Source organism: Kogia breviceps, chromosome 12 (genome assembly GCF_026419965.1).
Source record: "Kogia breviceps isolate mKogBre1 chromosome 12, mKogBre1 haplotype 1, whole genome shotgun sequence".
Lineage (NCBI taxonomy): Eukaryota > Metazoa > Chordata > Mammalia > Artiodactyla > Physeteridae > Kogia > Kogia breviceps.
This window is the reverse complement of record NC_081321.1, coordinates 49,678,774-49,694,211: the sequence shown is the minus strand read 5'-3', so window position 1 is coordinate 49,694,211 and position 15,438 is coordinate 49,678,774. Positions and strand designations below refer to the sequence as shown.

The following is a 15,438-nucleotide window of genomic DNA, read 5'->3' as shown; positions in this document are numbered from 1 at the left end:
AGGAAGTGCTCACTGAAGGTTGGCTGATACTATGCGTGTGTGTCCCTCTTGTGAATTAGTGGCCTTGGGAAGAGGAAGTCAGTTCAGAAGCTTCTATCTTTGATCAGTAAGACGGGGGTGGACTCCTGCCCAAGTTGAATTGAGGATACAGTCCTTCAAGTCACCTGTCTCGCCTAGCTGTAAAGGAATTTATTTATTGAAGACTTTGGGGTTAAAAACATTGATCAGGTCCAAGCACTCGACATTATTAGCCTCTCTAATCTGTTTTCCACAGTAGCTCAGGCTGTCCATACAAAGACTAATTTTCCGTAAGCCATGATATTTATTAAATGCAGTTGGTTTAATTCTTCTCATTTTTGTCTGATTATATCTGTTGTTTGCCTTCCCTTGTTTCCTGTCTCTGGTCCGCAGGTGGTCTGTTAGGTGACAGTTTTATGCCAGTGTCCTCTCCAGAAATGCTTGTCAGGTGATAGAAAGCCAGTACTAAAGATTTTCTTGTCCCTTCTCTGAATCGTATTCAGATCTTAGGGCTATGTCGAGGGAGCAAGGCTAAGACAGTCTTTGTTCCTGTACAGTCCAGTACTAACTTTGTCTTCTTCTCTAGGACCTACAAATCGAACGAGAGAGGAGTTCATACAATATATCTGGTGGTTGCACAGCCCTCATTGTGGTTTGCCTTTTGGGGAAGCTGTATGTGGCAAATGCTGGGGACAGCAGGTAAGCAGATTAGCCCTCTGGTTCTTCCTAAAGTTTAATGCCTTCCTTTAATTTTAAAATCTTTTTTCAAAAGTTAAATGCTTAGAAATAAAGTAATCCTGCTTGGGATTAGATATTGAGAAAGATACGCCTTCTATATCTGGATAAGGGTGCATTTAAGAAGACTCATCAGGCTGGTATTAAAAGATATGGGTGGTCTTCTCCTTACTTGTCTGTAGTAGCAGTTCACGTATATATATATATATATATATATATACACACACACTTGTGTTTAACCTAAACCAGTAGTATCCAAATGTTTTTTGACTGCAGAACCTGATTTTCGATGAAGCTTATTAGCAGGGACATAATATGTGAGAGAGGCGAGGGAGGAAAGGGATTTGAATGAAATGGGTGTTTGGAGGGGCCCGAGGAGGACTCCCCAGCTAGTTCCTTTTCTACTTGGTAACTTTACCCTGTGTCCCCTCCCAGAAGCCCTGGAGTGTCTCATTTTATGCATGTGCCCCTACAGGCTGCATTTTCCTCTCTTCTGGGTTCAGCTGAGAGGAATTTGGGGCAAGAGATGGTGGTTAACCCGTACTCTATCCAGTATTACCAGAAATCAGATAGACTTGTGTTTTAATCTTCTTTTAAATGACTGATATGTTCTTACTTTAGGTATGGCCACATCAGTTATTTAGTCTATATTAAATTACAGACTTTGTGAAAAGTGTTGTAATATGTATTATACGTTTCTCCACCCCTTGAGTAACAAAATATGTTGGCCTTCTAGCAGGACTTTTTGCCAAAGGCCGACTCTTTATTCTGAAAGCAGTCAATGTACTGGACTCTAATCATGATGTCCTCAGAGGATGAGTGATTTCCCTACGCGGGCTGTGGTCTAAAGATGCTGTCATTCCTCCAGCTTCTTCCTCTGGGTCACATGCCTCTTCTCAACATCGCTGCTTGGTCTGGCCCTCCCGTGAGGTCGGACCCTCCCCTTCCCAGACTCCCTCAGGCAATCAGTGAATTCCAGAGAGCAGGAGAGCCTGAGGGAGTTTCCAGTCACCCTAGTTAAGCATCCTCTCCCTGTCTTCCCACTAAAGATTCTGGAGACCAAAGGACAGTGACCTGCCAATGCAGCAGTATTTGGAGTTTAAAGATTGCTGTTTTGGGAAGGTCTTTTATTTTTAAGGTTTATGTGGATTTCTGTTCTGCTCTCTCAGTTTCAATATAAAATTTTTCCAGGTAAGTGGAAGTGAATATAAGATGCCATGTTTATCTCATGGCTTCTATTCCCTAGTGGTCCTGGCAGGAGACAGACTCCAACTCACATGGATCAACTGAATGAAGGAGTGAAAGGGGTCCGGCTAGGAGCATTGAGACAAGGAGGGCATTGAAGCCCCCTAGGCCTGCAGGGTCCAGGGAGGAAATGCTACAGCCAAGCCCAGGAGAGGGGGCCACAGGAGAGAATGGGAGGAAATACTCTGACTTCTTCTTCTTCCTATCCCGCTTTCTCCTACCAGGGCCTCCCATTGGATGAACCTGGCTGGAATGAGGGTCAGAGAGGTTGGTCAGCCAGGGCACAGACACAGGCCAAGATTGCATCTCCAGGGTGGGGTGGGGGGGGGCAAGCGGAAAATCGCCAGCACATCTGCTGCTCCTTTTGCCTTCCCCAGGGTTGGAGCATCTTGAAAATAGGAATCCTCATCTCCCAGGGCCTTGTAAGATAACACACTGAGGAGCCGGCCTCTGAGCCCTTGTTCACTTCTGGATCTTGAGCTTTCTGGAGACAGATGAGCAAGTCAGGGGATGATTCCTTTCTGTTCTGTGTAAAACCGAATCGATGAAACAGCTTTTGCACTCATATTCACCTTTAGTCTTGATGTCTGGTTCCGTGTTTTTCGAAAAGAGTTTGCTTTCCTGGCCCTTCCAGTGATGAAGGTGGTGACCAAGTGCTTTGTTCGCTTTGTTGCTGCTCCTTGTCCCAGGGAAGCGTCTTTCACCAGAGGACCCCAGGCTTGGAAGGTAACCCAACTTCCATGCCCAGAATATCTTTATGTTGGATTATGCCTTTCAGAGAAGCAGCTCCTCCCCAGCGCCCTGTCCGCGTTTTTGAGCACAGTTTCCTGCAAAGCTCTGAGCTCCCTGACAGAGCTGCCTCCTCAGCCAGCCAGGGCTTCAGCCCTACTTCCCAGAAGCTCAGTGCCCTGTCCAGGACCTTGCGTCCCACCCCACCCCCTTTTAAGTGCCAGTGTCTAGACCAGATCTTGATTTCCTATATTTCATCTATAAAAATGGTGATAATTGGACTAAATATTAATTTCTAAACGTTCTGGCATTCTAAAGATTGTCACCATGAGGAGTGACACTTTTGGAAAGTAAAGTGGTGCTCTAAAGGTTGATCTTTTGGTTATTTTATCTTTCTTAGAGTCAGTTTTTGAAATTGTCAAGTAACTGAAGTTCCTATGTTTCTAAGTGTCCACATAAGTATGATGTTTTACATGTTATTCCTAATTTGAAAAGCTTAACAGGTGCTTTTGTCCTTATTAAAGCTGTAAAGCACACCCCCCTCCCCACCAACTACACAAATTATTTTATGAGAAAACAGCATCTCTAAAACCTAATCAGCTTAATTACATTTGTAGTATTCTGGCCCTAGTATCCAAATATGAATTTGGGGTTTTACAGCTGACAGGTTGGGTTTGCTGTTCACTTATGGGTCATATGTCATGTAGAAACGTAAGAGCAATATGAGTTTGTATTGTATGCACTGTCCAAAAAATAACTTGTAGGACACTTGTTAGTGTATTTTCAGCTCTCGTACAAACAATACATATTTGATATCATCTTATGTAGGATCATTGCCTAGTTTATATTACTAATAACATAGATGTTTGTGTTTACAAATATATTCAGTTCTTCCCAAGAAACAGCAACTAAGTGATTTTTTATCAGACCTACGTAAATGTAGGTCCATTATGACATATGGACAAGTAGTCGTGAATCCAAGGGCTCAGTTTAAACAAATGGTCAGGCCAACAGAGAATTCTGACAACAGAGCCCTGATTAATTGCTAATTTTTCTTCTTTACTGTCAGATATTGGCTGCCCATCTGTTTGCTTTAAATCTTGACAGTTTTGAGAATGAAGCAAATCTTTGTCATAGGATCACTACCCCATAATTATCTACACTTAGGGAAAAAGAACCTTTGCACTGGTTTGATTTGGAAACTACTGGTGGTCAGGAACTGTTTTCTGGTTTTGTTTGTTTTTTAATTTTTAAAATTTTATTTTTTCATACAGCAGGCTCTTATTAGTTATCCATTTTATACATATCAGTGTATACATGTCAATCCCAATCTCCCAATTCACCCCCCCACCCCCTGCCACTTCCCCACCCTTGGTGTCCATACGTTTGTTCCCTACATCTGTGTCTCTATTTCTGCCCTGCAAACCTGTTCATCTGTACCATTTTCTAGGTTCCACATATATGTGTTAATATACAATACTTGTTTTTCTCTTTCTAACTTACTTCACTCTGTATGACAGTCTCTAGATGCATCCACATCTCTACAGATGACCCAATTTCATTCCTTTCTATGGCTGAGTAATATTCCTTTGTATATATGTACCATATCCTCTTTATCCATTCATCTGTCGATGGGCATTTAGGTTGCTTCCATGACCTGGCTATTGTAAATAGTGCTGCAGTGCACATTGAAGTGCATGTATCTTTTTGAATTATGGTTTTCTCTGGGTATATGCCCAGTAGTGGGATTGCTGGGTCATATGGTAATTCTATTTTTAGTTTTTTAAGGAACCTCCATACTGTTCTCCATAGTGGCTGTATCAATTGACATTCCCACCAACAGTGCAAGAGGGTTCCCTTTTCTCCACTCCCTCTCCAGCATTTGTTGTTTGTAGATTTTCTGATGATGCCCATTCTAACTGGTGTGAGGTGATAACCCATTGTAGTTTTGATTTGCATTTCTCTAATTGATGTTGAGCAGCTTTTCACATGCTTCTTGGCCATCTGTATGTCTTCTTTGGAGAAATGTCTATTTAGGTCTTCTGCCTATTTTTGGATTGAGTTGTTTGTTTTCTTAATGTTGAGCTGCATGAGCTGTTTATATATTTTGGAGATTGATCCTTTGTCTGTTGATTCATTTGCAAATATTTTCTCCCATTCTGAGGGTTGTCTTTTCATCTTGTTTGTAGTTTCCTTTGCTTTGCAAAAGCTTTTAAGTTTCATTAGGTCCCATTTGTTTATTTTTGTTTTTATTTCCATTACTCTAGGAGGTGGATCAAAAAAGATCTTGCTGTGATTTATGTCAAAGAGTGTTCTTCCTATGTTTTCCTCTAAGAGTTTTATAGTGTCCAGTCTTACATTTAGGTCTCTAATCCATTTTGAGTTTATTTTTGTGTATGGTGTTAGAGAGTGTTCTAATTGCATTCTTTTACATGTAGCTGTCCACTTTTCCCAGCACCACTTATTGAAGAGACTGTCTTTTCTCCATTGTATATCCTTGCCTCCTTTGTCATAGATTAGTTGACCATAGGTGCATGGGTGTATATCTGGACTTTCTGTCCTGTTCCATTGATCTGTATTTCTGTTTTTCTGACAGTACCATATTGTCTTGATTACTGTAGCTTTGTAGTATAGTCTGAAGTCAGGGAGTCTGATTCCTCCAACTCTGTCTTTTTCCCTCAAGACTGCTTTGGCTATTAGGGGTCTTTTTTTGTCTCCATACAAAATTTAAGATATTTTCTTCTAGTTCTGTAAAAAAGGCCACTGGTAATTTGATAGGGATTGCATTGAATCTGTAGATTGCTTTGGGTAGTATAGTCATTTTCACAGTACTCACTCTTCCAATCCAAGAACATGATATATCTCTCCATCTGTTTGTATCATCTTTAATTTCTTTCATCAGTGTCTTACAGTTTTCTGCATACAGGTCTTTGGTCTCCCTAGGTAGGTTTATTCCTAGGTATTTTATTCTTTTTGTTGCAGTGGTAAATGGGATTGTTTCCTTAATTTCTCTTTCAGATTTTTCATCATCAGTGTGTAGGAATGCCAGAGATTTCTGTGCATTAATTTTGTATCCTGCTACTTTATCAAATTCATTGATTAGCTCTAGTAGTTTTCTGGTGGCATCTTAGGATTATCGATGTATAGTGTCATGCCATCTGCAAACAGTCACAGTTTTACTTCTTATTTTCCAATTTGTATTCCTTTTTCTTCTCTGACTGCCGTGGCTAGGACTTCCAAAACTATGTTGAATAAGAGTGGCGAGAATGGACATCCTCGTCTTGTTCCTGATCTTAGAGGAAATGCTTTCAGTTTTTCACCATTGAGAATGATGTTTGCTGTGGGTTTGTCATAGATAGCTTTTATTATGTTGAGGTAGGTTCCCTCTATGCCCACTTTCTGGAGAGTTTTTGTTATGAATTGGTGTTGAATTTTGTCAAAAGCTTTTTCTGCATCTATTGAGATGATCCTATGGCTTTTATTCTTCAATTTGTTAATATGGTATATCACATTGATTGATTTGTGTATATTGAAGAATCTTTGCATCCCTGGGATAAATCCCACTTATTCTTTTAATGTGTTGTTGGACTCTGTTTGCTAGTGTTTTGTTGAGGATTTTTGCATCTATGTTCATCAGTGATACTGGCCTGTAATTTTCTTTTTTTGTAGTATCTTTGTCTGATCTTGCTATCAGGGTGATGGTGGCCTCATAGAATGAGTTTGGGAGTGTTCCTTCCTCTGGGTTTTTTGGAAGAGTTTGAGAAGGATGGGTGTTAGCTTCTCTCTAAACGTTTTATAGAATTCACCTGTGAAGCCATCTGGTCCTGGGCTTTTGTTTGTTGGAAGATTTTTAATTACTGTTTCAGTTTCATTACTTGTGATTGATCTGTTCATATTTTCTATTTCTTCCTGGTTCACTCTTGGAAGGTTATACCTTTCTAGGAATTTGTCTATTTCTTCCAGGTTGTCCATTTTATTGGCATAAAGTTGCCTGTAGTAGTCTCTTAGGATGCTTTGTATTTCTGCGGTGTCTGTTGTAACTTCTCTTTTTTCACTTCTAATTTTATTGATTAGAGTCCTCTCCTTCTTTCTGTTGATGAGTCTAGCTAATGGTTTATAAATTTTGTTTATCTGCTCAATGAACCAGCTTTTAGTTTTATTGATCTTTGCTATTGTTTTCTTTGTTTCTATTTCATTTATTTCTGCTCTGATCTTTATGATTTCTTTCCTTCTGCTAACTTTGGGTTTTGTTTGTTCTTCTTTCTCTAGTTCCTTTAGGTGTAAGGTTAGATTGTTTATTTGAGAGTTTTCTTGTTTCTTGAGGTAGGCTTGTATTGCTATTGACTTCCCTCTTAGAACTGCCTTTGCTGTATCCCATAGGTTTTGGATCATCGTGTTTTCGTTGTCATTTGTCTCTAGGTATTTTTTGATTTCCTCTTTGATTTCTTCAGTGATCTCTTGGTTATTTAGTAATGTATTGTTTAGCCTCCATGTGTTTGTGTTTTCTGCATTGTTTTTCCCTGTAACTGATTTCTAATCTCATAGCATTGCGGTCAGAAAAGAGGCTTGATATGATTTCAATTTTCTTAAATTTCCTGAGGTTTGATTAGTGACCCAAGATGTGATCTAACCTGGAGAATGTTCCGTGCACACCTGAGAAGAAAGTGTAATCTGCTGTTTTTGGGTGGAAAGTCCTATAAATATCAGTTAAATCTTTCTGGTCTGTTTTGTCATTTAAAGCTTGTGTTTCCTTATTAATTTTCTGTTTTGATGATCTGTCCATTAGTGTAAGGGAGGTGTTAAAGTCCCCCACTATTATTGTGTTACTGTCGATTTCCTCTTTTATAGCTGTTAGCAGTTGCCTTATGTATTGAGGTGCTACTATGTTGGGTGCATATATATTTAAAATTGTTATGTGTTCTTCTTGGATTGATCCCTTGATCGTTGTATAGTGTCCTTCCTTGTCTCTTCTAACATTCTTTATTTTAAAGTCTATTTTATCTGATATGAGTATTGCTACTCCAGCTTTCTTTTGATTTCCATTTGCATGGAATATCTTTTTCCATCCCCTCACTTTTAGTCTGTATGTGTCCCTAGGTCTGATGTGGTCTCTTGTAGACAGCATATATATGGGTCTTGTTTTTGTATGTATTCAGCGAGCCAGTGTCTTTTGGTTGGAGCATTTAATCCATTCATGTTTAAGGTAATTATCAGTACGTATGTTCCTATTACCATTTTCTTTTTTTTTTGTTTTTGTTTTTGCGGTATGTGGGCCTCTCACTGTTGTGGCCTCTCCCGTTGCGGAGCACAGGCTCCGGACGCGCAGGCTCAGCGGCCATGGCTCACGGGCCCAGCCACTCCGCGGCACATGGGATCCTCCCAGACCGGGGCACGAACCTGTGTTCCCCGCATCGGCAGGTGGACTCTCAACCACTGCACCACCAGGGAAGCCCCCATTTTCTTAATTGTTATGGGTTTGTTTTTGTAGATCCTTTTCTTCTCTTGTGTTTCCCACTTAGAGAAGTTCCTTTAGCATTTATTGTAGAGCTGGTTTGGTGCTGCTGAATTCCCTTAGCTTTTGCTTGTCTGTAAAGCTTTTGATTTCTCCATGGAATCTGAATGTGATCCTTGCCAGGTAGAGTAATCTTGGTTGTAGGTTCTTCCCTTTCATCACTTTAAGTATGTCATGCCACTCCCTTCTGGCTTGTAGAGTTTCTGCTGAGAAATCAGCTGTTAACCTAATGGGAGTTCCCTTGTTTGTTATTTGTCGTTTTTCCCTTGTTGGTTTCAATAATTTTTCTTTGTCTTTGATTTTTGTCAGTTTGATTACTATGTGTTTTGGTGTGTTTCCCCTTGGGTTTATCCTGCCTGGGAGTCTCTGCACTTCCTGGACTTGGGTGGCTATTTCCTTTCCCAGGTTAGTGAAGTTTTTGACTATAATCTCTTCAATTATTTTCTCTGGTCCTTTCTCTCTCTCTTCTCCTTCTGGGACCCCTATAATGCAAATGTTGTCCCAGAGGCTGTCTTCATTTCTTTTCATTGTTTTTTCTTTATTCTGTTCTGCAGCAGTGAATTCCACCATTCTGTCTTCCAGGTCACTTATTCGTTCTTCTGTCTCAGTTATTCTGCTATTGATTTCTTCTAGTGTATTTTTAGTGATCGCTTCTAGTGTATTTTTCATTTCAGTTGTTGTATTATTTATCTCTGTTTGTTTGTTCTTTAATTCTTCTAGGTGTTTGTTCTTTAATTCTTCTATGTCTTTGTTAAACATTTCTTGCATCTTCTCGATCTTTGCCTCCATTCTTTTTCCGAGGTCCTGGATCATCTTCACTATCATTATTCTGAATTCTTTTTCTGGAAGGTTGCCTATCTCCAATTCATTTAGTTGTTTTTCTGGGGTTTTATCTTGTTCGTTCATCTGGTACATAACCCTCTGCCTTTTCATCTTGTCTATCTTTCTGTGAATGTGGCTTTTGTTCCACAGGCTGCAGGATTGTATTTCTTCTTGCTTCTGCTGTCTGCCCTCTGGTGGACAAGGCTATCTAAGAGGCTTGTGCAAGTTTCCTGATGGGAGGGACTGGTGGTGGGTAGAGCTGGGTGTTGCTCTGGTGGGCAGAGCTCAGTAAAACTTTAATCCCCTTGTCTGCTGATGGGTGGGGCTGAGTTCCCTCCCTGTTGGTTGTTTGGCCTGAGGTGACCCAACACTAGAGCCTCCCCAGGCTCCTTGGTGGGGCTAATTACAGACTCTGGGAGGGCTCTTGGCAAGGAGTACCTCCCAGAACTTCTGCTGCCAGTGTCCTTGCCCTCATGGTGAGACACAGCCACCCCTCACCTCTGCAGGAGACCCTCCAACACTAGCAGGTAGGTCTGGTTCAGTCTCCTATGGGGTCATTGCTCCTTCCCCTGGGTCCTGATGTGCACACTAATTTGTATGTACCCTCCAAGATGGAGTCTCTGTTTCCCCCAGTCCTGTCGAAGTCCTGCAATCAAATCCCGCTAGCCTTCAAAGTCTGATTCTCTAGGAATTCCTCCTCCTGTTGCCAGACCCCCAGGTTGGGAAGCCTGACGTGGGGTTCAGAACCTTCACTGCAGTGGGTGGACTTCTGTGGTAAAAGTGTTCTCCAGTTTGTGAGTCACCCACCCAGCTGTTATAGGATTTGATTTTATTGTGATTGTGCCCCTCCCAGTGTCTCATTCTGGCTTCTCCTTTGTCTTTGTATGTGGGGTATCTTTTTTGGTGAGTTCCAGTGTCTTCCTGTTGATGATTGTCCAGCAGTTAGTTGTGATTCTGGTGCTCTCTCAAGAGGGAGTGAGAGCACGTCCTTCTATTCCACCATCTTGAACCAATCTCGGAACTGTTTTTTAAGCTGCTTCATGAGCTGTGAATCATCCGATTTACCATCAGGGGCATGTGTGCTTGGGGGTTGTATTCAGAAGAAGCTTCCTGATGCTCTATGTGGCTTACTGGTTTCTGAGTCAAGGACCCCCCTCGGTGTGGGATGGTCCATAGTGATGCCAGGTGATACAGCCTGGGACAGCCTTGCCCTCCCCTCTGCAACTGAGGTAACAAGCCACAGAGGGTCGTGAGATAACTACTTGATGCAGCCAGTTGCTTTATTTTTCCCAGTCAAAAGCAGCCAACTCAACACCTAGGGGATCATAAGGGACTAGGCAAGAAGCAGATGGTGGGCGGTTTTTTCACTTCAAGCAAAAATGAACTGGTAGCATGCAAATGTCATGCAAAACAATGTGTAAACTGTCACGCATTGTATTTGAGTCATCCACTCCTTCAGGCCCTGAGTGATTCTTCAGTTTAAGAAGATGCTTTGACTGCAGTTTGGAAGATGATTTCATTTTATTTCTGGAGCACTAAGGCACTGAGGAGGCAAAGCCATTACCACTTATTTCAAACGGTGTCTAAAGGTTTGGCAACTGAGACTAGGTGAACTCATTTAGAGTAAAGAAGACCATTTAAGATTTGTTAAGTTCATGATTCCACTCTTGCCAGATTGAAGTAACAGAAGCAATAAGACAGATAATAAGTGCTAGGTACATGTTAAATACTCTAAAAAACAATCATATTTAGTTCTCTCAGCAATTTAGTGAGAAGTAGGCATTGTTAATATCAGATAAATGTACTGAAGCACATTGAGGTGAAGGGATTTGCCCAAGGTCCCACACCTACTAAGGAACAGGGCTGCCATCCCTCTCACAAATGAAAGTCAGAGCACGAGTTCTGAGTCAATCCCCTGTACCCTGGGATGTCCCATCCATGCTAAGGCTCACACAGTGTTTTTGTTTTTCACATTTTAATGTCTCTAAAATGAACAGTTTCTAACTAACATTTTTTCTTTACTGTTTGCATGTAAAATAATGGCGTACCTTATGATCAGTGGCATCTTTAATTTCACATAAAATGGTTTATGGGGTGTAGTTGAGGGGATGGTTGCATTTAGAATCTATTTTAAATGCACTGCAGTCGTGAAGCATGTAAGCTTTGGTGGTCCAATTTATTCATTTATGATATAGGCAATGCCCCTTCCTCAAACTGAGGGCTGCCATTCCCTTCCAAAGGTCCCAGGGTTCTCTGAGAACATGTTAAATTATGCATTTTCATTTTGATGGTAATCAAAATAACATTAGCATTTTCTGGATCTTCTGGATGCCTGTCTTATAAATGATAACTGCCATGAATTCGGACCCCCATTTTGCCTTGCTTACCATTTCTCTGTCAGCCAAGGGTATGTAGACTTTTTCAAGATGAGTAACAGGAATCCAAGGAATACATCTTTTAGAGGATTCTCCTAGGAAAAGGCTGTGAAGGTTGAATGTGTCTGTGAAGCAGCTCTGTATAAAAAGCGGTCCACAGATCGTCCTTAAAACAAAGCCAGTTATCTACCAGCCAGGATGGTTTTCTTTTATTTCTCTTTTCCTCATTTTCAGTTTTTCAGAATTACCCTCATGTAAGTTAAAGCTTTCCATATGCGTTCACAGGTGAATTCCTCTGGCCAAGTCTGAATTTTCTTGCGGATAGGAGCTAGGTATTAAACAAGACATACATTTCTAGATTGAAAACCAATTACACATCTCAGACTTCGCCCCTTTACTAGTGGTAAGATAATGAAACTGTATAACTGCTTCCCACCCAAGGAAATGCAAAAAACTGTTCATTCCTTTTAATGCGCGTGGATATCAATGGCCAGCTCAGAACCTTTCTGACACTGCTTATGGCTAACAAGTGGTTCATCTATCCACACCTGCCAGGGAGCTGTTTCTTTGATAGTAGCCTTCCTCTGAGTTCAGAATAGATTTGATCTTCCATCGACTACATTAAGTTCACCACAACTCTCACTTTCTTTGACAAATGTCTGAAAAATGGAACAGAAAGAAACCATAATTTACCACCATTCTCTACTATGAAAGTTGAGGTGTTGTTTGGCCCTTTTTCTTCATGTACCCCTGCCCCGCCCATCTTTTCAGTATATATTTACGTAATCCCTTAGCTATACCCATAACCTGCAGAAGGGACTAGCAGAAAGAAATACTGCTATCAGATGATCACAAATACATGCAAAGACATGGAGACCACGTGATAGCTCAAAACAGTCTTTACTTTTCCTATCAAGCCACTCCCTGTCAACGCAGAGGGCACTAAAGGGTCCCTTCTCTCTCCGGATTTCCTCCTTTTCTCTTCCCCTTGGATTTTTTTCAACCTTCTTTCTGACACCCCTTGCCCTAAATCAGTGGTTCTCAAAGTGTGGTCCCCAAACCAGCAGCAGTAGCAACTGTTAAAAAAGTAAATTTTTGTTAGAAAAGCAAATCCTAGGGCTCTACCCCTGACCTACTAGATCAGAAACCCAGGGATGGGACCCAGCTCTCTGTGTTAGAGGTACCCTCCAGGTGATTTTGCTGTATGGAAGAACCACTGCTTTAAAGTCTGAGGAGCCAGGAAGGAGCCAGTCTGTCCTCAGGGTATAAAAATCATAGCTGTTCCTGGCCTGAGCCTAAAGCATCAAACTTTGAACACTGTCAAGCATCTATCACCCTCCACTGCAGCCACATACTACACACAGGGGAGCTTCTATGGCGATGTTTCTGCCCCAGTGCTATCCCACACAGGTGGAGGGGCCCCACCTGCACCACTGTCAGCTGTCTGCAGATTCCTTCTTGCCGTCCTTATATTATAGAACGTAGGTCCATTTCTTCAAAAAGTGGGAGCTGGGGTAAGGATTTCTTGCATGATCTAGCTCTTCATCTCAGATGCCCTCCGACTGCTGGGAGGTTCTGAAGCCCCCATCTCACTGTACACCAGGCTACAGCTCCCTTATCTGAAATGGGTCATATGTGCTCCTGTGTGGACTTTTGGTCCCTTATTGGACGCCTGGGAGAGTGTAGTTCTGGCTGTGGTTCCCTATCCCAACCAAGTATGCTCTTAACAACCTCCCTTTGCTCCTAGCCCACTGAGGGGCTGAGCTGGGGGAGTCTCATGGACTTGGTGGAAATGGAGTCTTTGCACTTAACAAACACTGGCATGAGATGATTGTGGTCAAGATAGTGACCTTATCTATCCCTGGCTGCTAAGATAGGAAACAGTGGGTCAGTGACAGGAAGGAACTTTCTAGTGGAGAACCCCAAGGCTTTATCTGTGGGCCATTCTAGCCTACACCAAAATTTTCAACACCTAACCATCTAATTTGCTGATGCAAGATTCAAAACTACAAGATTCAAAAATACCTTTAGTGCCTGGGAAGGTGAACTAAACCTAATGGGGGGAAGTTTAACCACAGTCAAGGTAAAGTGTAACATCTGTTGAGGGTGGGGCGGAGTTATCTAGCAGAATAGCAGAATCAAGGATTGAAGCTTATCAATGGTTTTAGTTTATCAATGGTAAAAAAAAATACACTTAAAAATGTATTTAAGTGGACAGTAAAAAATACACTTAAAATGTATTTAAGTGGACAGTAAATTAGTGTGATGTAGACACTAGAACCTAATGCAATCATAGGCTGCAGCATTGCAGTATAAGGCAAATAATAACTAATGGTTTTGGTTGGCTAACTTTGTCCTAAGCACTGTTTCTAGTTTCTAGGGTTTTACCTGAATAACCTAACTCATCCTCACACCAACCCTGTGGGGGAAGTACTATTATTAACCTCATTTTACACATGAAGTTCCTCTCTAGGTGACACAATTCAGCCGGGGCATGAATGAGCGGGAGCCCTCCAAAGAGAAACCTGAGTGGTGAAGGGGTTTGGAACTATGTTTGAAAGAATGAGAAAAACTCAAACAAATGAACACACATTGTAATCAACAATACTTCAGTAAAATAGAAAAAAAAGAAAAATCAAACAAAACTCAAACTAGAGTTTTTTCAGCCATGTGACAAGATAACTTGTGTTGCTGTGAAAGAGATCCTTAGGTACTTGTCAGATATGGGGGAGAGTGGTAAGGCTTGCTCTCCATGAGTCTGGGACAGAGGTGACAGCCACAGGAGGACAGGGTGGTAGTTAAGAGCAGGCTGCCTGGGTTGAATCTTGGCTCTACTCTTTCTAGTTGTACCTGCTCTTGGCCAATCTCATGTTTTCTTTGCCTCAGTTTTGTCATCTGTAAATGAAGATGGTGAGAGTATCCACTTCCCAGGTGAGGATTAGATGAGCAGGTGAGTGGATGGCTCTAAGCACAGGGCTGGGGCCGCAGTAAGCACTCATTTTAACAGTGAACTGCTGTTATCGTTATCGTACGCAATACGAGCTCAGCGAGAGCTGTCCAGAGAGGCAGTGAGCTGACACAGAAAACAGTAGGTTCTCTCTTAGAAAAGCATTTGTGCATCACTGTATAACTAGTCAAGGAGAGGAAACGTGCCCAAATAAAACCCTGAAGAACTGCAGTTTGAGTGTTCTCAAACTAAATATATCTGACTAAATTTATTTAGTCAAAATAAATAAATAATAATGGACTAAATAATTTGATTTTTCATGGTCCCCATTAAGCCCTAGGTTTCTATGACTTTAGGAGTATCTAAAAAATACTGTGACTGTTTTCATTTTTCCTTCTTTTTATAAGAGTTTAATCTCATGCTTTGTATAAGGAAAGGTACAAATATTTCCTGCTGTATGATGGGCTATCCGGTAGGCTGAGTGCGGAAACAATAGGCCCTTAAATTCACTGGCCTAGAAAAGCAGTGGCTTTGTCTCTTTCAGGCATGCAGGCACCTAGGAAGAAGGAGGTCTGTCATCTTTACACTTAGCTTCCAAGGTCACTGGGGGCATCTCCCCAATAAGAGCATGGAGGGACCCCTCAGGAAAGGTTTTTATGGCCCTGGCCTAGAAGAGGCACACATCACATCTGCATGCTTTCCACTGGCTAGAATTCAGGTTCATGGCCGTCCTGAGAAGCAAGACTCCTGATAAATGTAGTAGTCTATAAATTATGTCTTCAGGCCCAAGGGAATTTATTTTGATCAACATTTTGGAAGTTTCAGCCACCACTGGGCATTGAGAAGGGAATTCACATTAGGTTTAATAAGTGATGGTGTCTTTATTCATGGTTGTTACACTTTTTCCCATGGACCTGATGAAGCCTGGATGTCATCTTTAAAGCCCCCAAACCAATGATCTCTTTTGTTACTTTAATTTTGTCACTGTCAGTTTTAAAAGAGCTGCAGTAAGTTCAGCTTAAATTGTCAGGCAGTGAAGAAATAGCTGTCTCACT

The 15,438-nt window shown here is 41.4% G+C and overlaps 1 protein-coding gene across 2 annotated transcripts in view; it reads left to right on the top strand.

The window, feature by feature from the left end:
• PPM1H (protein phosphatase, Mg2+/Mn2+ dependent 1H) overlaps positions 1-15,438 on the top strand; it is a 266,407-nt gene that overhangs the window by 131,197 nt on the left and 119,772 nt on the right. For both annotated transcript variants that reach the window (XM_059082213.2, XM_067009683.1), the window contains exon 4: positions 605-717. In XM_059082213.2, coding sequence (XP_058938196.1) covers positions 605-717 — 113 coding nt within the window. The remainder of the gene's footprint in view (positions 1-604; positions 718-15,438) is intronic.